Here is a 17099-nt window from a genome sequence, read left to right as displayed (position 1 = left end):
GATTTCTTGGCCTGGTATGACAAATATACTCTCCCTCTTTGCTCATGTAGAAACTAGTATCACTACTTAACTTTTCTACTCTATGTCCTTGACCGAGACCAGAGATCTTCAACAGGGAAAGTGGCAGATCAGCGGTGCACCACACCAGGACTTTGTCTTCATGGCGCTGGAAAGCCTCTAAACTGATACCTTTGTTAACTTTTGTCTTACAGAAATCTTGTCTGTATGAGCCATAATCTGGCCCAGTATTTGGATTTCCACCTTGAACCCTGAATTTTATACCATCTTTGCCTGATGAAGAATTCTGTAAAACATGAAAGCTTGCCTTCTTTGTAACTTCGTCATGATTTCATAAAACCAAAACTTGGTTTCTTGGTGTCATGCATTAAGATCTAGCTGCTTCTCTTGTTCTATAGCTTAATAAGTTTCTCTCTGTATGCAGGGCCCTTGTAGGACTGCTGATGCAAGATATACTTGTTTCCAGTGGTCAAAGTAGGAAAGCCATATCATGAACCAACGTTTTAGCATGGGGTGACGGATAGAAAAGAAAACCAAATAAATTTTTGGGATATACTTGCTCCATTCTCAATACTGTGTGCCTTACAGAATCTTGAGGTCTTGCTCTTAGCAAATTCCCCAATGAAAATGTAAACAAATGGGACTTCAACACCTCACTGAAAAGCCAGGAATAACTCATTATTTCTCCACCAGGCTTTCTGCACAAGATTATGAGAATAAAATTCCCATGTCTGTCCCCTGAATGAAAAGATACATGAATTATCAGCGTAGGGGCTAGTTGGAAATAAGATCTTTGCATAGTTTTTAAACATTCTGGTAGCTTGAAAATACTCAGGTAAATTCCAAATGTCCTGTTGAATATTCATTTTGTTTCTAGCACTTACTGATTAGTTTGTTCAGGGACATACTGTACAATGAGAAGACAAAGACTTGGTTAGGAAATGTTCACTGAGGTGTGAACCAAGACAGACATGGAAAAGTGAGAAACTGACACGGGAATTATCTGCATTGGCTTTGCTTTTAAGTGCTCCAAAGCTCCCTGCCTCTTTCTCATGAAGACCTATTACATGGGTTTCTGAAAGGACATAGATTGAAGGCCCTTGTCACTTCAAGTCCTCCTCATTCCCTTTGAGAAAAAAATAAGAACACAAGACCCATTCTGTATCAGACCAAAGGACTATCTGAACCAGTGTTCTGTTCACCTTGTCGCTGATGGGAAGCCGATAAGCAGTGGAACACTTTTTCAGCTTACAGTGTGTGTTGTAAGCCGCCTAGAGTGGTCAATACGACCAGATAGGTGGGGTATAAATGGAATAAATAAATAAATAAATAAATACTGCTTTCAGTATTGGAGGTCCATTACTGACATCGGACTCCAATTAAGAACTAAAACAGCTGCTGCGGATTTAGATGAAAAGGAGAGAAATAATAGGTTGTCATCCACATACTGGCAGCATGGAACCCCAAAACTCTAGGTGACCTACTGGTTTCATGCATAAGTTAAATAGCATGGGGGACAAAACAGAACACCAAGGGATGTCACAGGCCAACATTCTGGGTCTGAAACAGGAGGACCCTGGATCGCCTTTGGAACTCTCCCCTCCAGGAAGAACCAGAGCCACTGTAGAACAGTGCCTCCAAGGGTCATTCCAGAGAGAGAGCCTAGGAGAACACCAAGGTCCATGGTATTCAAAGCCACTGAGACATCCAGCAGAAGCACAGGAATCACTCCCTTGGTCCAGTTACCAGCATAGGTCATCTAACAAGGCGACCAAAGCAGTCCCTGTCCCATAACCAGGGCAGAAGCCAGACTGAAATGGAGCTAGATAATCCATTTCATCCAGGGATCCTTGGAGCTGTGAAGCCACAACACTCCAGTAAAAAGAAGAAGAAGAAGAAGAAGAATATTTGAGAATTGTCAATAGTTGTCCAGGCCAGTGTGATTTAAGGAGGGCTTCTTTAGTGGTCTTATTACTACTACTTTTAGATACGTTAGGAATCATTCACTGCTCCCTTTATCCACTTGGCCAGTCCCTCTCTGGCTGCTTTTATAAGCCAGTAAGGGCAAGGATCCAGGATATGGTAACTTCCACCTCTCCAGGGATCTTGTCCACATCCTCTGGCTTCACATATAGAAATGTATCTATTATCGTCGGACAAGAAGGGGCCAAAGTTACATCCACAGGACCAACATCAACTAGAGCATCCAACCCAAAAGTAGATTCAAGCCACAGAGCACTGGATGAGAAGAATAAAATCACAATAGACTACCGCAGCTCCACCGCCTCAGACCCCAGCACTGGCCTGCTGCTGCATAAAGACGGGCAAACCTGAGAGAGACTGACTCCTCCAGATCATCCAACCAGGTCTCTGTAGTACAGGCCAGGTCAGCATGCTCATCCAGGATCAAGTCCTGGATGGCTGATGTTTTCCCTTTCACTGAGCGGTGTGTCATTCAGAAGGAGCACTTTTAACCCAGGGGGATAACCACCAAAACTATTTAGGCTATCTGAGCAGGAAGACAATTGGTGAATAACCAACATTCTGTTTCATCCCTCTCTCCTTTGAGGACATAGTTGTCTTTATTTGCCGCACTTCCCTCTGTCGTCTTTTTTTCAGTGGCTGCTCCCTGTTTCCCTTCACTCAGTCCCTTGTTTAAATGATACGTCCCTCCCTGGGCAGACAGTGACCTTATCTATGAAACGGATCAAGGAATAACAAACCAGCAGGCAAAGGGGAAGAGAAATACAACCCCTTCTTCTTTTAAAACATTTTTATTTATTTATTTATTTATTTATTTATTTATTTATTTATTTATTTATTTATTTATTTAAAATAGTTCTTCTCTGCCTTTCTCCTCAAGAGGATCCATGCCAGTTTACAACATTAAACAATAATAAAACTTTTTAAGAACACACAAAAGCAGTCCCATTTTTAAGCACTCCATCTTAGGACCCCCTTAATATATATTTAGCTAAACAAACTGAATGGTGTAATCCAGGGGTCTCAAACTCAATTTACCTGGGGGCCGCTGGAGGCAGTGTCTGGGTGAGGCTGGGCCGCATCAGATTAAAAAAAACCCTCACAGAATCGCTGTGCCAAAGGAGAAAAGCCCCCATAAGTACCTGCGAAATTAAACAGAACGGGGCACCCCCCCACAGGTGCGCACACGCACATGCACATACACAAACACACACACACACACACAGAGGTCCGGCAACCTTCCTCTGAGACCCCCCCTCAAAAAAGGCGCACTCAGCAGCAGCAGCTACCCCCACCATGACAGGGAAGCAAACTTTGCGAGCCGAGCCCAGGCAGCCTCCAGAGCCGAGGTGGCTGAAGCAGGATGAACACAAGGAGGAGGAAGAGGAAGCACCACCAGGTGCTGAGGCGGCCACTGGCCGAGCTGGTGCTGGGGGTGCCGAGAGAGAAAAAGAACCAGAGAGCCACTTCACTGGAAGAGGCGATGGCAGATGCTGTTGGCACAGTTGGAGGCCCTCTTCGAGGATGGGACGGGAGCGAGCTCCCCTCTCAGGCATCGCTCGGTGGCAGCTCGTGCGCTCATGGAAAAGGGCCAGCAGCGGACCTCGCTCGCCAGCTCTCCCCCAAGACAGTGCCTCTTGCACCCTCCGTCTGGAACTGCAGCCTTCCAGCCAACCCGCCTGTCTGCCGGCTGGCAGGCTGCAGTTCCGGATGTAGGGTGCAAGATGTGCTGTCTTGGGAGAGAGCCGGTTAGGCTAGACTTTTTGACTCTTTGACAGCAGAGGACATGTGGGTGCTTGGGGGGGGCAGGCAAGGTGAGGGCCACAAACTATAATCCGGCGGGCCGCAAATGGCCCCCGGGCCGCATGTTTGAGACCCCTGGTGTAATCTGATCCATATGATCCAACCAGTGAGAGTTCAGTACATCAACAGCAGCAACAACCAGTCACAACAAAATCAAATTCTAGAGTACACATGCAAAGAGGGAAGGCCATCTTACTTGAAATCTGAAATTGCTTTCCAAAGATTAGCCACAGCATCTCTTTTACAAAGTTTGCATTACTGCAGATACTGGGATTTCTTTTTATACAGCCACTAGATGGCAGCATGAGGCTTTGAATTATTAAAACATTGTCGCATGAAAAGCCAAATAGGCTTGTTTATCCAGCAGACCTTTGTCTCGTTTTAGATGCTGATGACCCATTAGAAGCTATTTGGATCAAATGAATCCAAAGACCAGCGTGTGAGACTGAGAGAGATGTTCTTATAGCACATTGCATGTTTTCTTTTTTCTTACTCTTTTTCTAGCACAAATACCCATCCCATCTTTGTTTTTGATCAACAGAAATGGCCAGCTGCAACTGAAATGGGGTGGCATGCATACAAGTTGGTTGATTTTGGGGTTCTGGTATGCGAAAGTTTAGCTGTATAAGCACTCTGTCATTACAGTCTTTCATTTCTCTCCCAGCAGAGAATGCACAGTAACAAAGAGCATCGTTTCTTGGCATACAAATGATGCCAGCCTTAATCCCAAGCATCTCCAAATTGGGGTGTGAAAACCACTGGCAGTCCATGTAGGCCAGAGGGAGAGGCAAATCAGACTTTCTGGATGTTTTTTGAGTGCAGCCTCCCATAAACCCTGTTTTGGCTATCCAGGCTAAGACTGACGGAAAACAATGTTTCACTAGAGGGCCAGCTATATAGTGTGTAGACAATGGAGAGCTGGTCTGACTAATGGTCTGATTCAACATGTAAGATCTGCCCATATTTTCTGTTGTTTAAGGTCAGGAGACAGATCAGCTGTCTCTGTAGACAGCACCAGGAAAACACTTTTTTGTCCAGTGGCAGCATATGTGACTTTAAAGCAAATGTTTCTTTCCCTAGGGTTATTGCCCAATATTAATCAGAAACTATTTGCATTCTGCAGTAATATTGGCTGTCACACAGATATTGATCTAGTAGCAGATTTGTTGAAAACTGGATTGCTTTGCAAATGCAAGCAAACAGCAATTCATTTCTGGGTTTGTTTTCATTTAAAGGTATATTCCCCACCCCAACAATCAATTTAATAAAATGGAATGCATTCAAACTTAAATGTTTCCTGACCTCTTTGATTTGTTACTATTTCAAATTCAGTTAATTAATACTATCAGACTGGAATGCCAATTGCAAATGTCCAAATCTGCATTTTGCAGTTCACCAACTGAATATAGCTGAGAAATTCAACAAGTTGCTTGGAAATAAGAGGGGGGAAATCTGGTTTTCATTTACAATACGTCCTTTTTCTAATGAAGCTGCATTCTCCTAAACTACAGTTCTTCACATTTCCTCGCCGAAGGACATACATTGTGTAATAATCAGCCATCTAAGGAACAGCTGCTCTTCACAAAGAATTCTGGGGAACATCTTATCAAACTCCACTTCCTGAGTTACTAGCAAGGTATTTTGGGCCTTATCCAGATATTATATTTATATACATCCAGATGTTATATATCTCTCTCCAGACATTATTTATTTATTAAATTTATACCCCACTCATTTATGTATGTATGTATGTATGTATGTATGTATGTATGTATGTATGTATGTATGTATGTATGTATGTATGTATTTATTTATTTATTTATTTATTTATTTATTTATTTATTTATTTATATGCCACCCACTCTACCCAGAGGTCTTTGGGCGGCTTACAATAATTAAAATTCAATACAATAAAAATAAAATCATTAAAATACAATTAAAATACAATTAAAATTGCCATCATCAGGACCCACAGTTCATGTTATTTCGATTAAAAGCCTTCTGGAACAGGAAGGTTTTGACCTGGTGCCGAAATGTCATCAACGTCGGCGCCAGACAAATTTCAGTCGGGAGGGCGTTCCATAGTCTGGGGGCAGCTGCCGAAAAGGCCCTTTGTCTACAAGCCATCCCTCTTACCTCCTTGAGGGATGGCTCTTTCAAAAGGGCCTCCTGGCTAGATCTTAACAGCCTGGTAGGCTCATATGGAAGGAGGCAGTCCTTCAAGTATCCAGGGCCCAAGTCGTTTAGGGCTTTATATGTCAAAACAAGCACTTTGAATTGGGCCCGGGCAGCAACTGGTAACTCATCTAGGCACATGTCTACTCTGGGCAGCTAACAATTAAAAAATGGAATAAAAACAGTATAATAAAATAAAAAAACAATAGTAATATCGTTCAAGATGGGGAAAAAATAAAAACAATCAGGTGATGACAGGAGGGAAAGCCTGCCTATATATAATAAAATCCAGGATGTTTGAACTCTACAAATAACAGATTCCAGCTGTCATATATATATATATGGCCGCTAGAATTTGTCATTTTGTAGGGTTGAAACATCCTGGAATTCCTCCTCCAGAAAACTGAGTTAATTTTTTTATTCAGGAGCACAGCTGACATGAGTGCAGGAAAGTATAATGAAAGATAAAGGGTCAGGTCTATAGGGCTGGCAAAACTTCTTGTATCTCTTGTTGCTCCCAAAACTGCAAATTGGCACCATCCAGATTTTTCTTCTCTTGCCATCAACCCTTAGTGCCATAGCTGATGATGACGAATGCTGAGAATTACAGTCCAATATCGTCTGGAGGGCCACAATTTGCCCATCGCTTTTTGCCCATTGCTAAGCCCCGCCCCTGAAACAATTACTTATTAAGAACATTTAATACTCTAATTTTCTGGTTCAAAAATGGAGTTACTCCAGGTGGCAAACACTGCAGATTAAAACACATAGCCACAAAAGAAACCTAAGAAGTTAATAAAACAAGAGATGGATTAAGTGTTTAAATGCAAATACACAGACAAAAACCATAAGTCAGTGAAGCACAACCAAACAACAGTCAAGCGGTGGGCTTCTAAAACAGCAAGAATTTTCAGATGGTGATTGAAATACCATGGAATAAAGGAATAGTTCTTATGGATCTCCCATAACAAAGCATCACAATATGGAAGACTCCTTCTCCATTGCTTTAGAGATGTTGTATTTAAACCTGGAGTAAAAAGTGATCTATTTAACAGTGGTACATTCCATCCCAACCCTTTAGTGTTTTAATTTTTTTCTGGCAATAAAAGCGTTAAAACTCGAGACTGGTCTCTTCCTTAGATGGAGCAGCCTCTCTCTTCCAAAAGGAGACATCTGGATTTCATAAAATCTACCGAACGAGGCTGTGCTCCCTCCCCCTTTTGCAGACAAACTGTCAAAACATTCCAATGCTGTGAGCTAGAATCCGGTGCAGAGATCCCTGAGAAAACGCAAAACATCAGGTACGGTCATGGCTCACCAACATGCCTTACTTCTGCTGATTATCCTGGCTGGCACTGTCAATGGGCAACAACAGCAACAGTTAATGGACTACATGGAGAGGAGACTGGCTGTCTTAGAGGTGAGGACACGAGACCAGAATGCTAAAAAATATACCCTTCTTTGGGATTTGATTGGGTTGTAGCATGGTTCCCCCCCACACACACAGACTTGTGGTGTTATGGGTGCTGGGCTGCCTCTAGCATTTCTGGAGCATCTAGCCTGAATAGAAGACACCATAATCTAATGCAAGTCTCAGCCTAAGCTACAGAATTTTGAAAAGTAGTTTTGAATTTAAGTTTGAGCTGAGAAGCCATAACAGATGGTCCTACATATTGAGAGATGGTAGATAATTGCTCCTGACTATAAAAACCTGAGAGCAGAGAAAATAGGGCAGATATAGGGGCTCCCAAGTGCTGGTGTGGTCTTCACTCTTTTTTTCATGTGGGGAAATGAAAGAAAATCTTGTTCCTTATTTTAGAGCAACTAACACAATAGAGCCTCTCATTTCAAAAGAAAGTGATTTTATAGCAACTTTATATACATTTATTACTGTAATCTCATTATCTGATAACCCTCCAGTGGGTACAGGGAGAGTTCCTATCTGGATGCGCAACACTGAGTGTAAGGTTAGGTAAAAAAAATGTCAGGACAAAGTCTCCTTAATGTTTAGAATATATTCTGTTTGCTTTAAAAACAAAATGTCTTTGTAAGAAACCTTGACGGTGTGCATAGTGATGGCTCAGAATCTGAAGTCAGATTAAAATATTTCAAAATGAACTGGTATTTTCAGGATTCTAAACTCAAGCTCATGATTCGGAGAATCTGATTACCTGCTTCATTTTGCTTGAAATCTACAATGCAATGTAATCTGTCAAATCAGATATGACCTGGCCTCTTTTTACATAGTGATCAGCATCCCACACTGAGAAATTAATTAGCATGCCAGGAGTCGATTGTTCTCTTTCATGTTCCCCTGCGCCCTAAAATGGATGGAGCATTCCTGGTCAAGGAACTTCATTTTCTCTGCATTATCCCTCAGGGTCCAACAAATGCCAAGATGAACAAGTATTATGATTAAATGTTAAAATCATCAGAAGAGGCCTTTCTATTGGTCGTGACACCTTCACAGGTGTGTTTGGTACGGTGAGGGCCTTCTCGCTGCTCCCAGACTTTGGAACTCCCTCCCACAGAAGGCCAGACTCACCCCATCTTTGCTGTCCTTCCTCCAGCAGGCAAAGACCTTTCTCTTCAGGCAAGCTTTCCCTGAGTGATTGGCTGCCTGAGTGGGATTTCAAATGGATTGTTGCACTTTACTGTTTTCTCATATGGTAATTGTTTGATCCTTTTGTATTTGTATACTTGCCACTGTTAGAGTTAAACACTATCTTTTAATGATGTAAGTTGCCTTGGCCCTTTTTAAGGAGAAAAGTGGGGTCAAAATACTTTAGACAGAAAGATCATTTTCAGAAACTCTTCAGTGGTACAGTATTTAGATCAGTAGGATTCAAGCTAAACAATGGCTGAAATTCAGCAGCAAATCTTATCCCACCGATTTTATCATCAACTGTGGTAATTTTTCATAAATTAAAATTTTTCCATCCACCTGAACATCTCAAGGCCCCCTTGGGGTTTCTGTCATCAAGGGGAAGCCACTGTGAGCCATGGGATGCGGTGGTCTTTAATTTCTGAAAATTGCAATTACCTGGGCTATTATACTGGTAGTGTGGATTTTCGGAAATTAAAGATGGCTTCTCCTTGATGAAAGGGATCCCAGGAAATCTTTGTGACTTTTGAATGGGTGTGTGTGTGATAGAAATCAGAAATTATTAAGTTGTGATAAACCATGCTGGCAGATGATATAATCAGCCTTATGCGGCAGAAGGTCTGCTATTGGATTCCAGCCATTATATTTGCCACTGTGTTTTAAAAAGTAGTTATTCAAATGATGGAGGATGTTTGTTTTTGACGGCATGTTATTTCCTCCACCTACATATTTTGCATTCAGTTTGTGCTTTGTTTTATGATTGGTCATTGGAAAGTAAGCACAGGCTTAATTTGCTAATCTGATTTCTGAGCTATGTACCGCTGAGAGAAAATCACTTTGAAAATCACTGGGAATACACATTCCTTATGAGGTCTGTTCTAACCATCAGCAACCAGACTCACAAATCAAGCCAAAACAAAAGAAGCTTAGCATAAATAGCATTAAATATGTTACTATTAAATTAATTCCTTTGCAGAAAAAATAGGCATAATGGCATGAACACATCAAACATCTCAAAGTTTCAAAAGTAAAATTAATGTCCTTTTTGCTTATTGCAATGTTTAATAGTTATGGTTGTGTTTTCTGCTAAGAGCATGTGTCTGTACACTCCTCATTTCCAAACAAAGAGGTACCCATACAGCTCCAGCAAAAGACTACTGTAGTTCTGTTCAGACTCCATAATATGTAACCCCAGTCGAATGCATTTCTTTATCAGAACTATCTCTGAAAGTATATTCTTCTGAAGTAAAACCTCTTAAGATGTAGAGCCTTACTCTCCTGCATATCTATATTGATCATAGCTATGAACTTCCTACCATTCTAGCCTCTTATGAATGATTTCGTGAAGTGTTTTGGAAGTTCAGATCTTGAACAAAATCAGCGCCTGACATTGTAGAAGACTAAGCTGGGATGATTTGCATTGCCCTTCTCTATACTCAGTTATTTCTGGAGAAATTTCCAGAGATGCCTCCTTTATTTCATTAACCCCACTGCAGCAAAATAGAGTCCTGTTGCACTTTCAGAGACTAACAAACTTGCAATTGGAATAAAAGTTCTCTTTGAGTTTTATTTGAAAATTTTGACCAGAAATTATGCCAGCTTAATGCACATGTTTAGTAATCACGTTCTACAATAAGCAGATATCTGGCATCTCTTGAAAGCGTATTTCTGAAAAACACGACAAAACATTGTCTAGCTTGACCATAAGTTTTTTATGTCCCTTCCTTCCACCAGGAACGGATCTCCCAGTGGCATGATCAGAGTAGCCGTTACTCCACTGAGTTGAGAGATTTCAAGAACAAAGTAATTTCCATGCTGGAGGCAGTGGAGAAAGAACGAGAAACACTTCGTGCAGAGGTAGAAAACACTGCGGTAAGAGTGGACCGGCTGGAGCGAGAAGTGGATTATCTTGAAACCCAGAATCCTGCCCCACCCTGTGTGGAAGTAGATGACAAGCTCACAGAAAACCAGGTGTCTACTGCCAAGAAGCGCAAAAATGAGAAGTATGACAAAATGACAGGTGAGCAGAAATCTTCACAGCATGGCTTGCACAAAGCAAAGTGGTAAATAGCTCCATCCCTACCCCTGGTTCAAGGTACATAGTACTCAAGGCCAACCATCTAATTGTAGTAGCTCAGGCAAAAAAAATCTTACAAATGCTTCTGCCTCCTCCCTGCTAGTAAGACAGATGGATCGATAGACTGATCAATCAATTGATAGATAATCCAGCACAGCCCTATTGTTAGGTAAACTTAGTGAGCGAATAGCCTCAGCTGACAGAAACAGTCTGCCAAACATTCCCCCACCACCACCCAGCACCCTTCTTTGGCATTTCAGTTCCCTATATTGGACTTTCCTTTCACTTCTACACATGTCCGCAGCTGAGCGTCCTTTTGGCTTTGGCCCATTCACTTCATTAGCTCTGGAGCTACTCGTATTTGTCCTCCGCTCTTCATCAGTAGCATGTTGGATGCCTTCCGACCTGAGGGGCTCATCTTCCAACATCATATTTTTTAGCCTTTTGTTTCTGTCCATGGAGTTTTCTTGGCAAAGATACTGGAGTGACTTGCCAATTCCTGCTCCAGGTGGATCACATTTAATCGGAACTCTCCACTACGACCTGTCCGTCTTGGGTGTCCCTGCACAGCATAGCCCATAGCTTCTCTGAATTACTCAAGATCCTTCACCATGACAAGGCAGCAATCCATGAAGGGGTTGGTCCCCATACCATAAAACATATGTATGTATGTACATATACATATACATGAAGGCTGCACCAACAGACATATAATGTCTAGATGAAGGGGAGTAATACTGCCATCCTATTCTGAGACCTCACCTGAAATACAATGTCTAATTTTGGTACCACATTTTAAAATGGATGTCAGCAAGCTGGAACTTGGATGTAAGAGGGTGACCAAGAGTGTAAAAGGCTTGGAAATCAAACCCTTTGAGGAACACTTGGGGGAGGTGAATATATTTAGCTTGGAGCAGAGAAACTGAGATAAAATAGGATAGCTAAAGGGCTGTCACGTAGATAATGGAGTAGCCTTATTTTCTGCAGTTCCAGATGGTAAGATCCAAATTAATGGATTCATATTACAAGAAAGGAAATTTTGACTAAACATGAGGAAGACTAATCCTGACAGTGACAGCTGTTTGGCAGTAGAATGGATCACCTCAGAAAATTAACCATACTTCACTGGAGGTTTTCAATCAGAAGATGTCTGGGTAGCTTTAGCTGTAGATTTCTTGGGGTACCTTCCAATACAGAATTTTAGAGTTCTGTGTATGTGTGGATCTATTTATGCTTAACTTTGGAAGAAATAGTTAAGCTTTGGTGAGTATAATCATGTAGTTTTTGTTTTTTAAAGACAGTTCTCCCTAGCTGACTACATTATTCCTTGGCATGAAAGACTAGTGCTGGTGGTAGTAAATTGACAAGCTTTAAAAACAGTAACATGAAATCTGTGGGAGGGATTGAAGGACCTCAACACTTCTGAAAGATATGTTTCCTGTAATTGAAATCATTTCCACAGAACTGCAATCCATTGCTGCAGTAAGAATGATGCAGACTATTCTGATCTATGGTGCCCCTTTTTGAGTTTTTTCCAGGTAGACAATACTCAGAAATGGTCTACCATTCCTGTCTTCTGAGGGTGCTTTGGGACCGTGCAGCTTGCCCAAGGGCACACAGGCTGGCTCTACTTGCCAGAGATGCAATGAAGAATCAAATTCCCAACCTCTGGTTCTGCAGTGAGATACAGAAACCACTGAGCTATCCAGATAGATTAATAATGCTACATAAAAATTAATCTGTGCCTTTAGTGAGTGTGGTGAATATGGAGAAGTGAAACCTAAAAGCCAGTGATTGTTTTAGAAGAGGTAGAGTTTGCATATATATTTGTGGGACATATGTGGACTCAGACACTAGAGTTGGCCACAAAGCTGTACAAGAATATCTCTGACATTTGGCTTTTGCTTCACTTGGTTTTGCTTTGTAAAAGAAGATTTTAGCGTTCTTCTATGTGCTTGCATGCAGGGTGGATTTGATTTAAATCAAATTGATTTTAATTTTTTAAAAAATCAGTGGTTTTGAACAATTTGAATAAAAAATGAATTTTTGTTTAAATTGTCATTTAAATCATTATTTAAACCAATTTGATTTTTAAAATATCATTTTTACTACCCCCTGCTTGCACGTAATATGCATAATTGCTGTGCAGCATTCCTTGTTTTCAGACTTCAGAGGCTCTGTCTCTTCCTCTTTCTCAGATCTAGTAATAACATAACTGCTTCATGACACTTGATTGTTTCAGTGCTAAGCTGTCTCTTTTTGTGACTAATGGGCGGGGGGCATGGTGGCTGTTCATTCCATTGGCACCTAATAAATGTAATATACCATCTCCGCTTTTTCTGGAGATATCAAAGTGACTAGCGGAATCATCTCAGGGACAAGTATGAGCATTGTCCACAGGCAATCAGCACATAGATGATCAGCTTGAAAAAAGAGTGAAAAGCTAATTGTGATGGATCAGACCAAGATTCAGCAATCTACTCCTCTGTCTCTAATAATGGCCAAATAGATGCACTTGCAACTTCACAAGCAGCATAGAGACAGCCATCCCTTTGTACCAATATCTGGCAAAGAGAAGCATAGTGCTTCTGAGTATACAGAGGCTCTATACAGCTGTCATAGTTGATAGCTACTAATAGGTGTGCAATCATTCATCTGTGTAGTTGTGATCTATAATCAGCAGAGTAAGAGATGGTCTGGTTTTCTTCTCTTCTTTCTTGTCCTGCTTGAAATCTCCCACAACTCCAAGATCAATCTTCCACTGCAATCTAGCCCCTAGAGAGGAAGGCCAAGAAGGTTGCTGAGTAGTCATCAGTGTCTTATGCTAGCCTTCCCTAACTTGGCATCCTCTGCGTGGGTTTTAACACAACACCCACCATTCGCAGTAATTTCGGTACTATGGCCACACTGTCTAGGGAAGACAAAAGCTGCAGTCCAAGACATATGGGTTGCACCAGTAGTTAAGAGGTCTGTGGATGACTGGGATTATAGTCCACCACTTCTGGAGGTCTGGGCAGGCTGTCCTAAACAGCAGGCCATAAAAATAGTGTACTGTGCTGTTAATATCACTGTTGAAAGAAACAGGGCTAGTCCTACTCTTTACTCTACAATAAAAGATTCACTTTATGTAGCAAATGCAAAGATGCAGTTTTTTCCGGTGCCTCCTAAGCTAGCCTCAAGTTGCCTCAAGTGTAGCAGAGGACATGGTCTGGTTAGAGGCAGAAGATTGAATGTGGCATAGGAGGTGCCATCTTCTCCTTCACCACAGGCTAAAAAACATCTTCAGCCTGTTGGGGAAACAAAGGTTATACAAGATGAAAATCGATTTTAATACGTAAATGCTTTGTTAGAAGTCTGGTTGTTAGAGCTTAGCTGCACGTTGTAGCAGAGAAACCAAACCAAAGTCAGTAGAGAAAACAATACAGTTGGGCAGGAAAAACAAAAACAAAAAACAAAATCAAAGACAGCTTGCTAGATGGTTTTTAAGCAAGGATATTTGGGCCCACCTACTCACATGTGAGCTGTAATGTTGGAGGCTGCACTCAAGATTTCCAGGACAAAAGGATACAGAATATAACTAGAATCTTGCTAGGAAAAAGATATGAGACAAAGGTAATTGTACAAATGGTCTGTGCCCTCTGGTGGTGTGTCGTTTGTACAACCACACACTGCTTGAAAAATTGGTGATGGGATTAACACTGTACTGGATGCACTGACTGCTGCTTGTGCAATTAGCAATGGCCAAAATTCTGTTGCTTAACATAATAAGTCACACTAGAGTGCATCCATTGAATCAATGGGGATTTGGTGTTAATGCCTCTTTCATTTAAATGGGCCTACTCTAACGGTGACTTACTGTTCTAAAGTAGCAGGCCCATTGAAATGAATGGAACTTATAGAATAGTTGACTCAACAAATCCCCATTGATTTAGTGGGTTTACTCTAGTGCAATTTACTATATTAAGCGATAGAATTTTGGCTATTGGCACAGTGGTCAAAATGCAGGACTGCAGCCAAGACTCTGCTCATCACCTGAGTTCAATCCAAATGGATTCAAGTAGCTCAGGGTTGACTGAGCCTTCCATTCTTCTGAGGTTGGGAAACTGAGTACACAGCTCACGGGGTGGGGTGGGGGAATGTGTAGCCTACATAATTAAAATTGTAAACCACCTGGAGAGTGATTAAAGTGCTATGTGGTGGTATATAAGCACTTTGCATTATGTGCAAGTTCCCCATTTACACAGTACTGTGGCCTAATCTTAAAGTTCATGGGATAAATCCATGGCAGCATCAGAACATAGAGGTGTCCTTCTTAGCAGCGTTTGGGGGGGGCATTCTACCACTCCTGAAAATCCCAATCACACAACCCATAAAGCATATGAATCACCAACACCAATAGTAGTTGAGTGTTCGAGTAATGTTTGTGTAACTTGCCATGTCTGATTGTGGCTAACTGACAAGGTTCCAGGGTGTATCTCAGTCATGTGCCTGGTTATGTGCCCAATTGTAGAACTAAGATGCGCCGCAGAATCTTGTCAGTTAACCATAATTTGCTGTAGTAAAATATGCAAACTTTACATGAAAACCAACAGGATTCTGGCCAATGTATCTCTGCCAAAGGTGTACTATAGGGAGAATGAGAAGGATGCAATGACAACTCTGCAATTGTTCTTCCCAGATTGCAGTGACACGGTGTCCCAGGTGAAAGCCATGAAGATTCTGAGGCGGTTTGGCAGCACAGCTGGACTCTGGACCAAAGATCCTGTGGGTAACTCAGAGAAGATCTATGTGTTTGACGGCACCAGCAATGACACTGTTTATGTCTTTCCCAGAATGAGGGAGTTCACACTCTTCTCCGCTACCCGGAAGGCTGCGCGCATCAGGTTACCCTACCCTTGGGTTGGGACTGGACACTTGGTGTACGGAGGCCATCTTTATTATATCCGACGACACGGCACATTCCAGGTCATTAAATTTAGCCTGGTCAACAAAACTATTGTTGACAGTTCTGTTTTCCCAGCTGAGGAGCAGATCCCTGTTTTTGGTCTTTCTTCATACAACTACATTGATCTGGTGGCAGATGAGGAGGGGATCTGGGCTATTTATGCCACCCAAGAAAATGAAAGAAACATAGCGTTGGCCAAATTAGATCCTGCATCTTTAGACATTGAGCAAATGTGGGACACACCATGCCCTCGAGAGAATGCAGAGAGTGCTTTTGTCATCTGTGGAGCTCTCTATGTTGTATACAATACCCGGCTTCCGAGCAGGTCCCGTATCCAGTGTGTCTTTGATGTCAGTGGCTCCATGGCACCTGAAGATGCTGCCCTGATCTACTTCCCCAAGCGGTATGGCTCTCACTCTAGTATGAAGTACAATCCCAAGGAGAGGCAGATCTATGCCTGGGATGATGGTTATCAGCTGATCTACCGCATGGAGATGAAGAAGAAGACTGAAGTCTGACAGGTTTAGGACTGTGGTGGGAAGTGAATCATAAATGTCTTTCAGTACCTCAACACCTTTCAGCTGTCGCATGGTGGCAAGTGGCACATAGCATGTACAGTAGCCACAAAAACCACTCATTCAGCTGGACCTTTTAGAAAAGAATGATTTCTTGATAACATTAAGTGTTTTGAAGCCACACGTTTCCCGTATTTGGGCTTGGGTGGGGGAACTGCCAACTGTTTTTCCAAGTACAGTTAAAATCAAAACAGCATGGCCTTTAACACGAAGACAGACCGACAGACCAAATGATTTTTATGTTTGGGGAAAAAACATAAAAGTTTTGGATTTAGGCTTAAGCCGATGTAACTTTAACCCGAATCCAAAAGAAACAATCCCTCTGCTTGTTTATTCTGGCAGTGGGATCAGGCCCTAAGCTAACTAACCTTAAAGAGGTATATTTTCTGGAAAGTCGGTGATAGTTAATACAATGTTTCTTGTCACTCTGCCTGTTTTAGTTTGTAACTGAATAAAGCCTGAAAATCCCAATTCTTCATAAATTTGAAAGTATACATTCTGTTTGCATCAAATATTTTATTCTATTCAAAAGGGTTTTTTTCCCTTAAGTCTCATAATTCCCCTGATATTGGTTTGGGAAGAAAGCCACAAATTCCCTGTGGTTGTCTAATCAGGCAGGGTTTTTGAGAAATGCTGCCTCGCATCTGCCAAGCCCTGGCTCGAATCTCTCCATTGTCTGCAAAATAAAATGCAAATGCAGATGCAAATGGAAAAGAATTCTCTGCCAATTTGACTACTCTTACTTGCCCAATAGATCATCTTGCTGCTTGGGATTGCAACAAGGAGGTGAAACAACCGAATATTGGAGGTCTAATTCAAAATGTACCGACAAAATGTGCCCTAGAAGGCATAAACCACTTTATGCTGGGGAAAATGCCCTTATGCCAGTAGAACTATCTTCTAATGACCGATTTTAGA

The 17099-nt window shown here is 41.7% G+C and overlaps 1 protein-coding gene across 1 annotated transcript; it reads left to right on the top strand.

Moving 5' to 3' along the window:
• Positions 1–7117: 7117 nt before the first annotated feature.
• Positions 7118–16663, top strand: OLFML3 (olfactomedin like 3). The gene is made up of 3 exons (XM_020780562.3): positions 7118–7399; positions 10319–10604; positions 15340–16663. The coding sequence occupies exons 1-3, from the start codon at positions 7289–7291 to the stop codon at positions 16122–16124; spliced, it is 1182 nt and encodes a 393-aa protein (XP_020636221.3). The 5' UTR covers positions 7118–7288; the 3' UTR covers positions 16125–16663.
• Positions 16664–17099: the final 436 nt, after the last annotated feature.

Source organism: Pogona vitticeps, chromosome 4 (genome assembly GCF_051106095.1).
Source record: "Pogona vitticeps strain Pit_001003342236 chromosome 4, PviZW2.1, whole genome shotgun sequence".
Taxonomy (NCBI): domain Eukaryota; kingdom Metazoa; phylum Chordata; class Lepidosauria; order Squamata; family Agamidae; genus Pogona; species Pogona vitticeps.
This window is presented reverse-complemented; position numbering and strand designations above follow the sequence as displayed.

Excerpts from the sequence above, each read along its gene's own strand:
- OLFML3 (XM_020780562.3), top strand. The coding sequence starts at position 7,289 with ATGGCTCACCAACATGCCTTACTTCTGCTGATTATCCTGGCTGGCACT. Across the intron at positions 7,400-10,318 it reads GGAGACTGGCTGTCTTAGAG|GAACGGATCTCCCAGTGGCA; the intron begins GTGAGGACACGA and ends TCCTTCCACCAG. Across the intron at positions 10,605-15,339 it reads GAAGTATGACAAAATGACAG|ATTGCAGTGACACGGTGTCC; the intron begins GTGAGCAGAAAT and ends TGTTCTTCCCAG.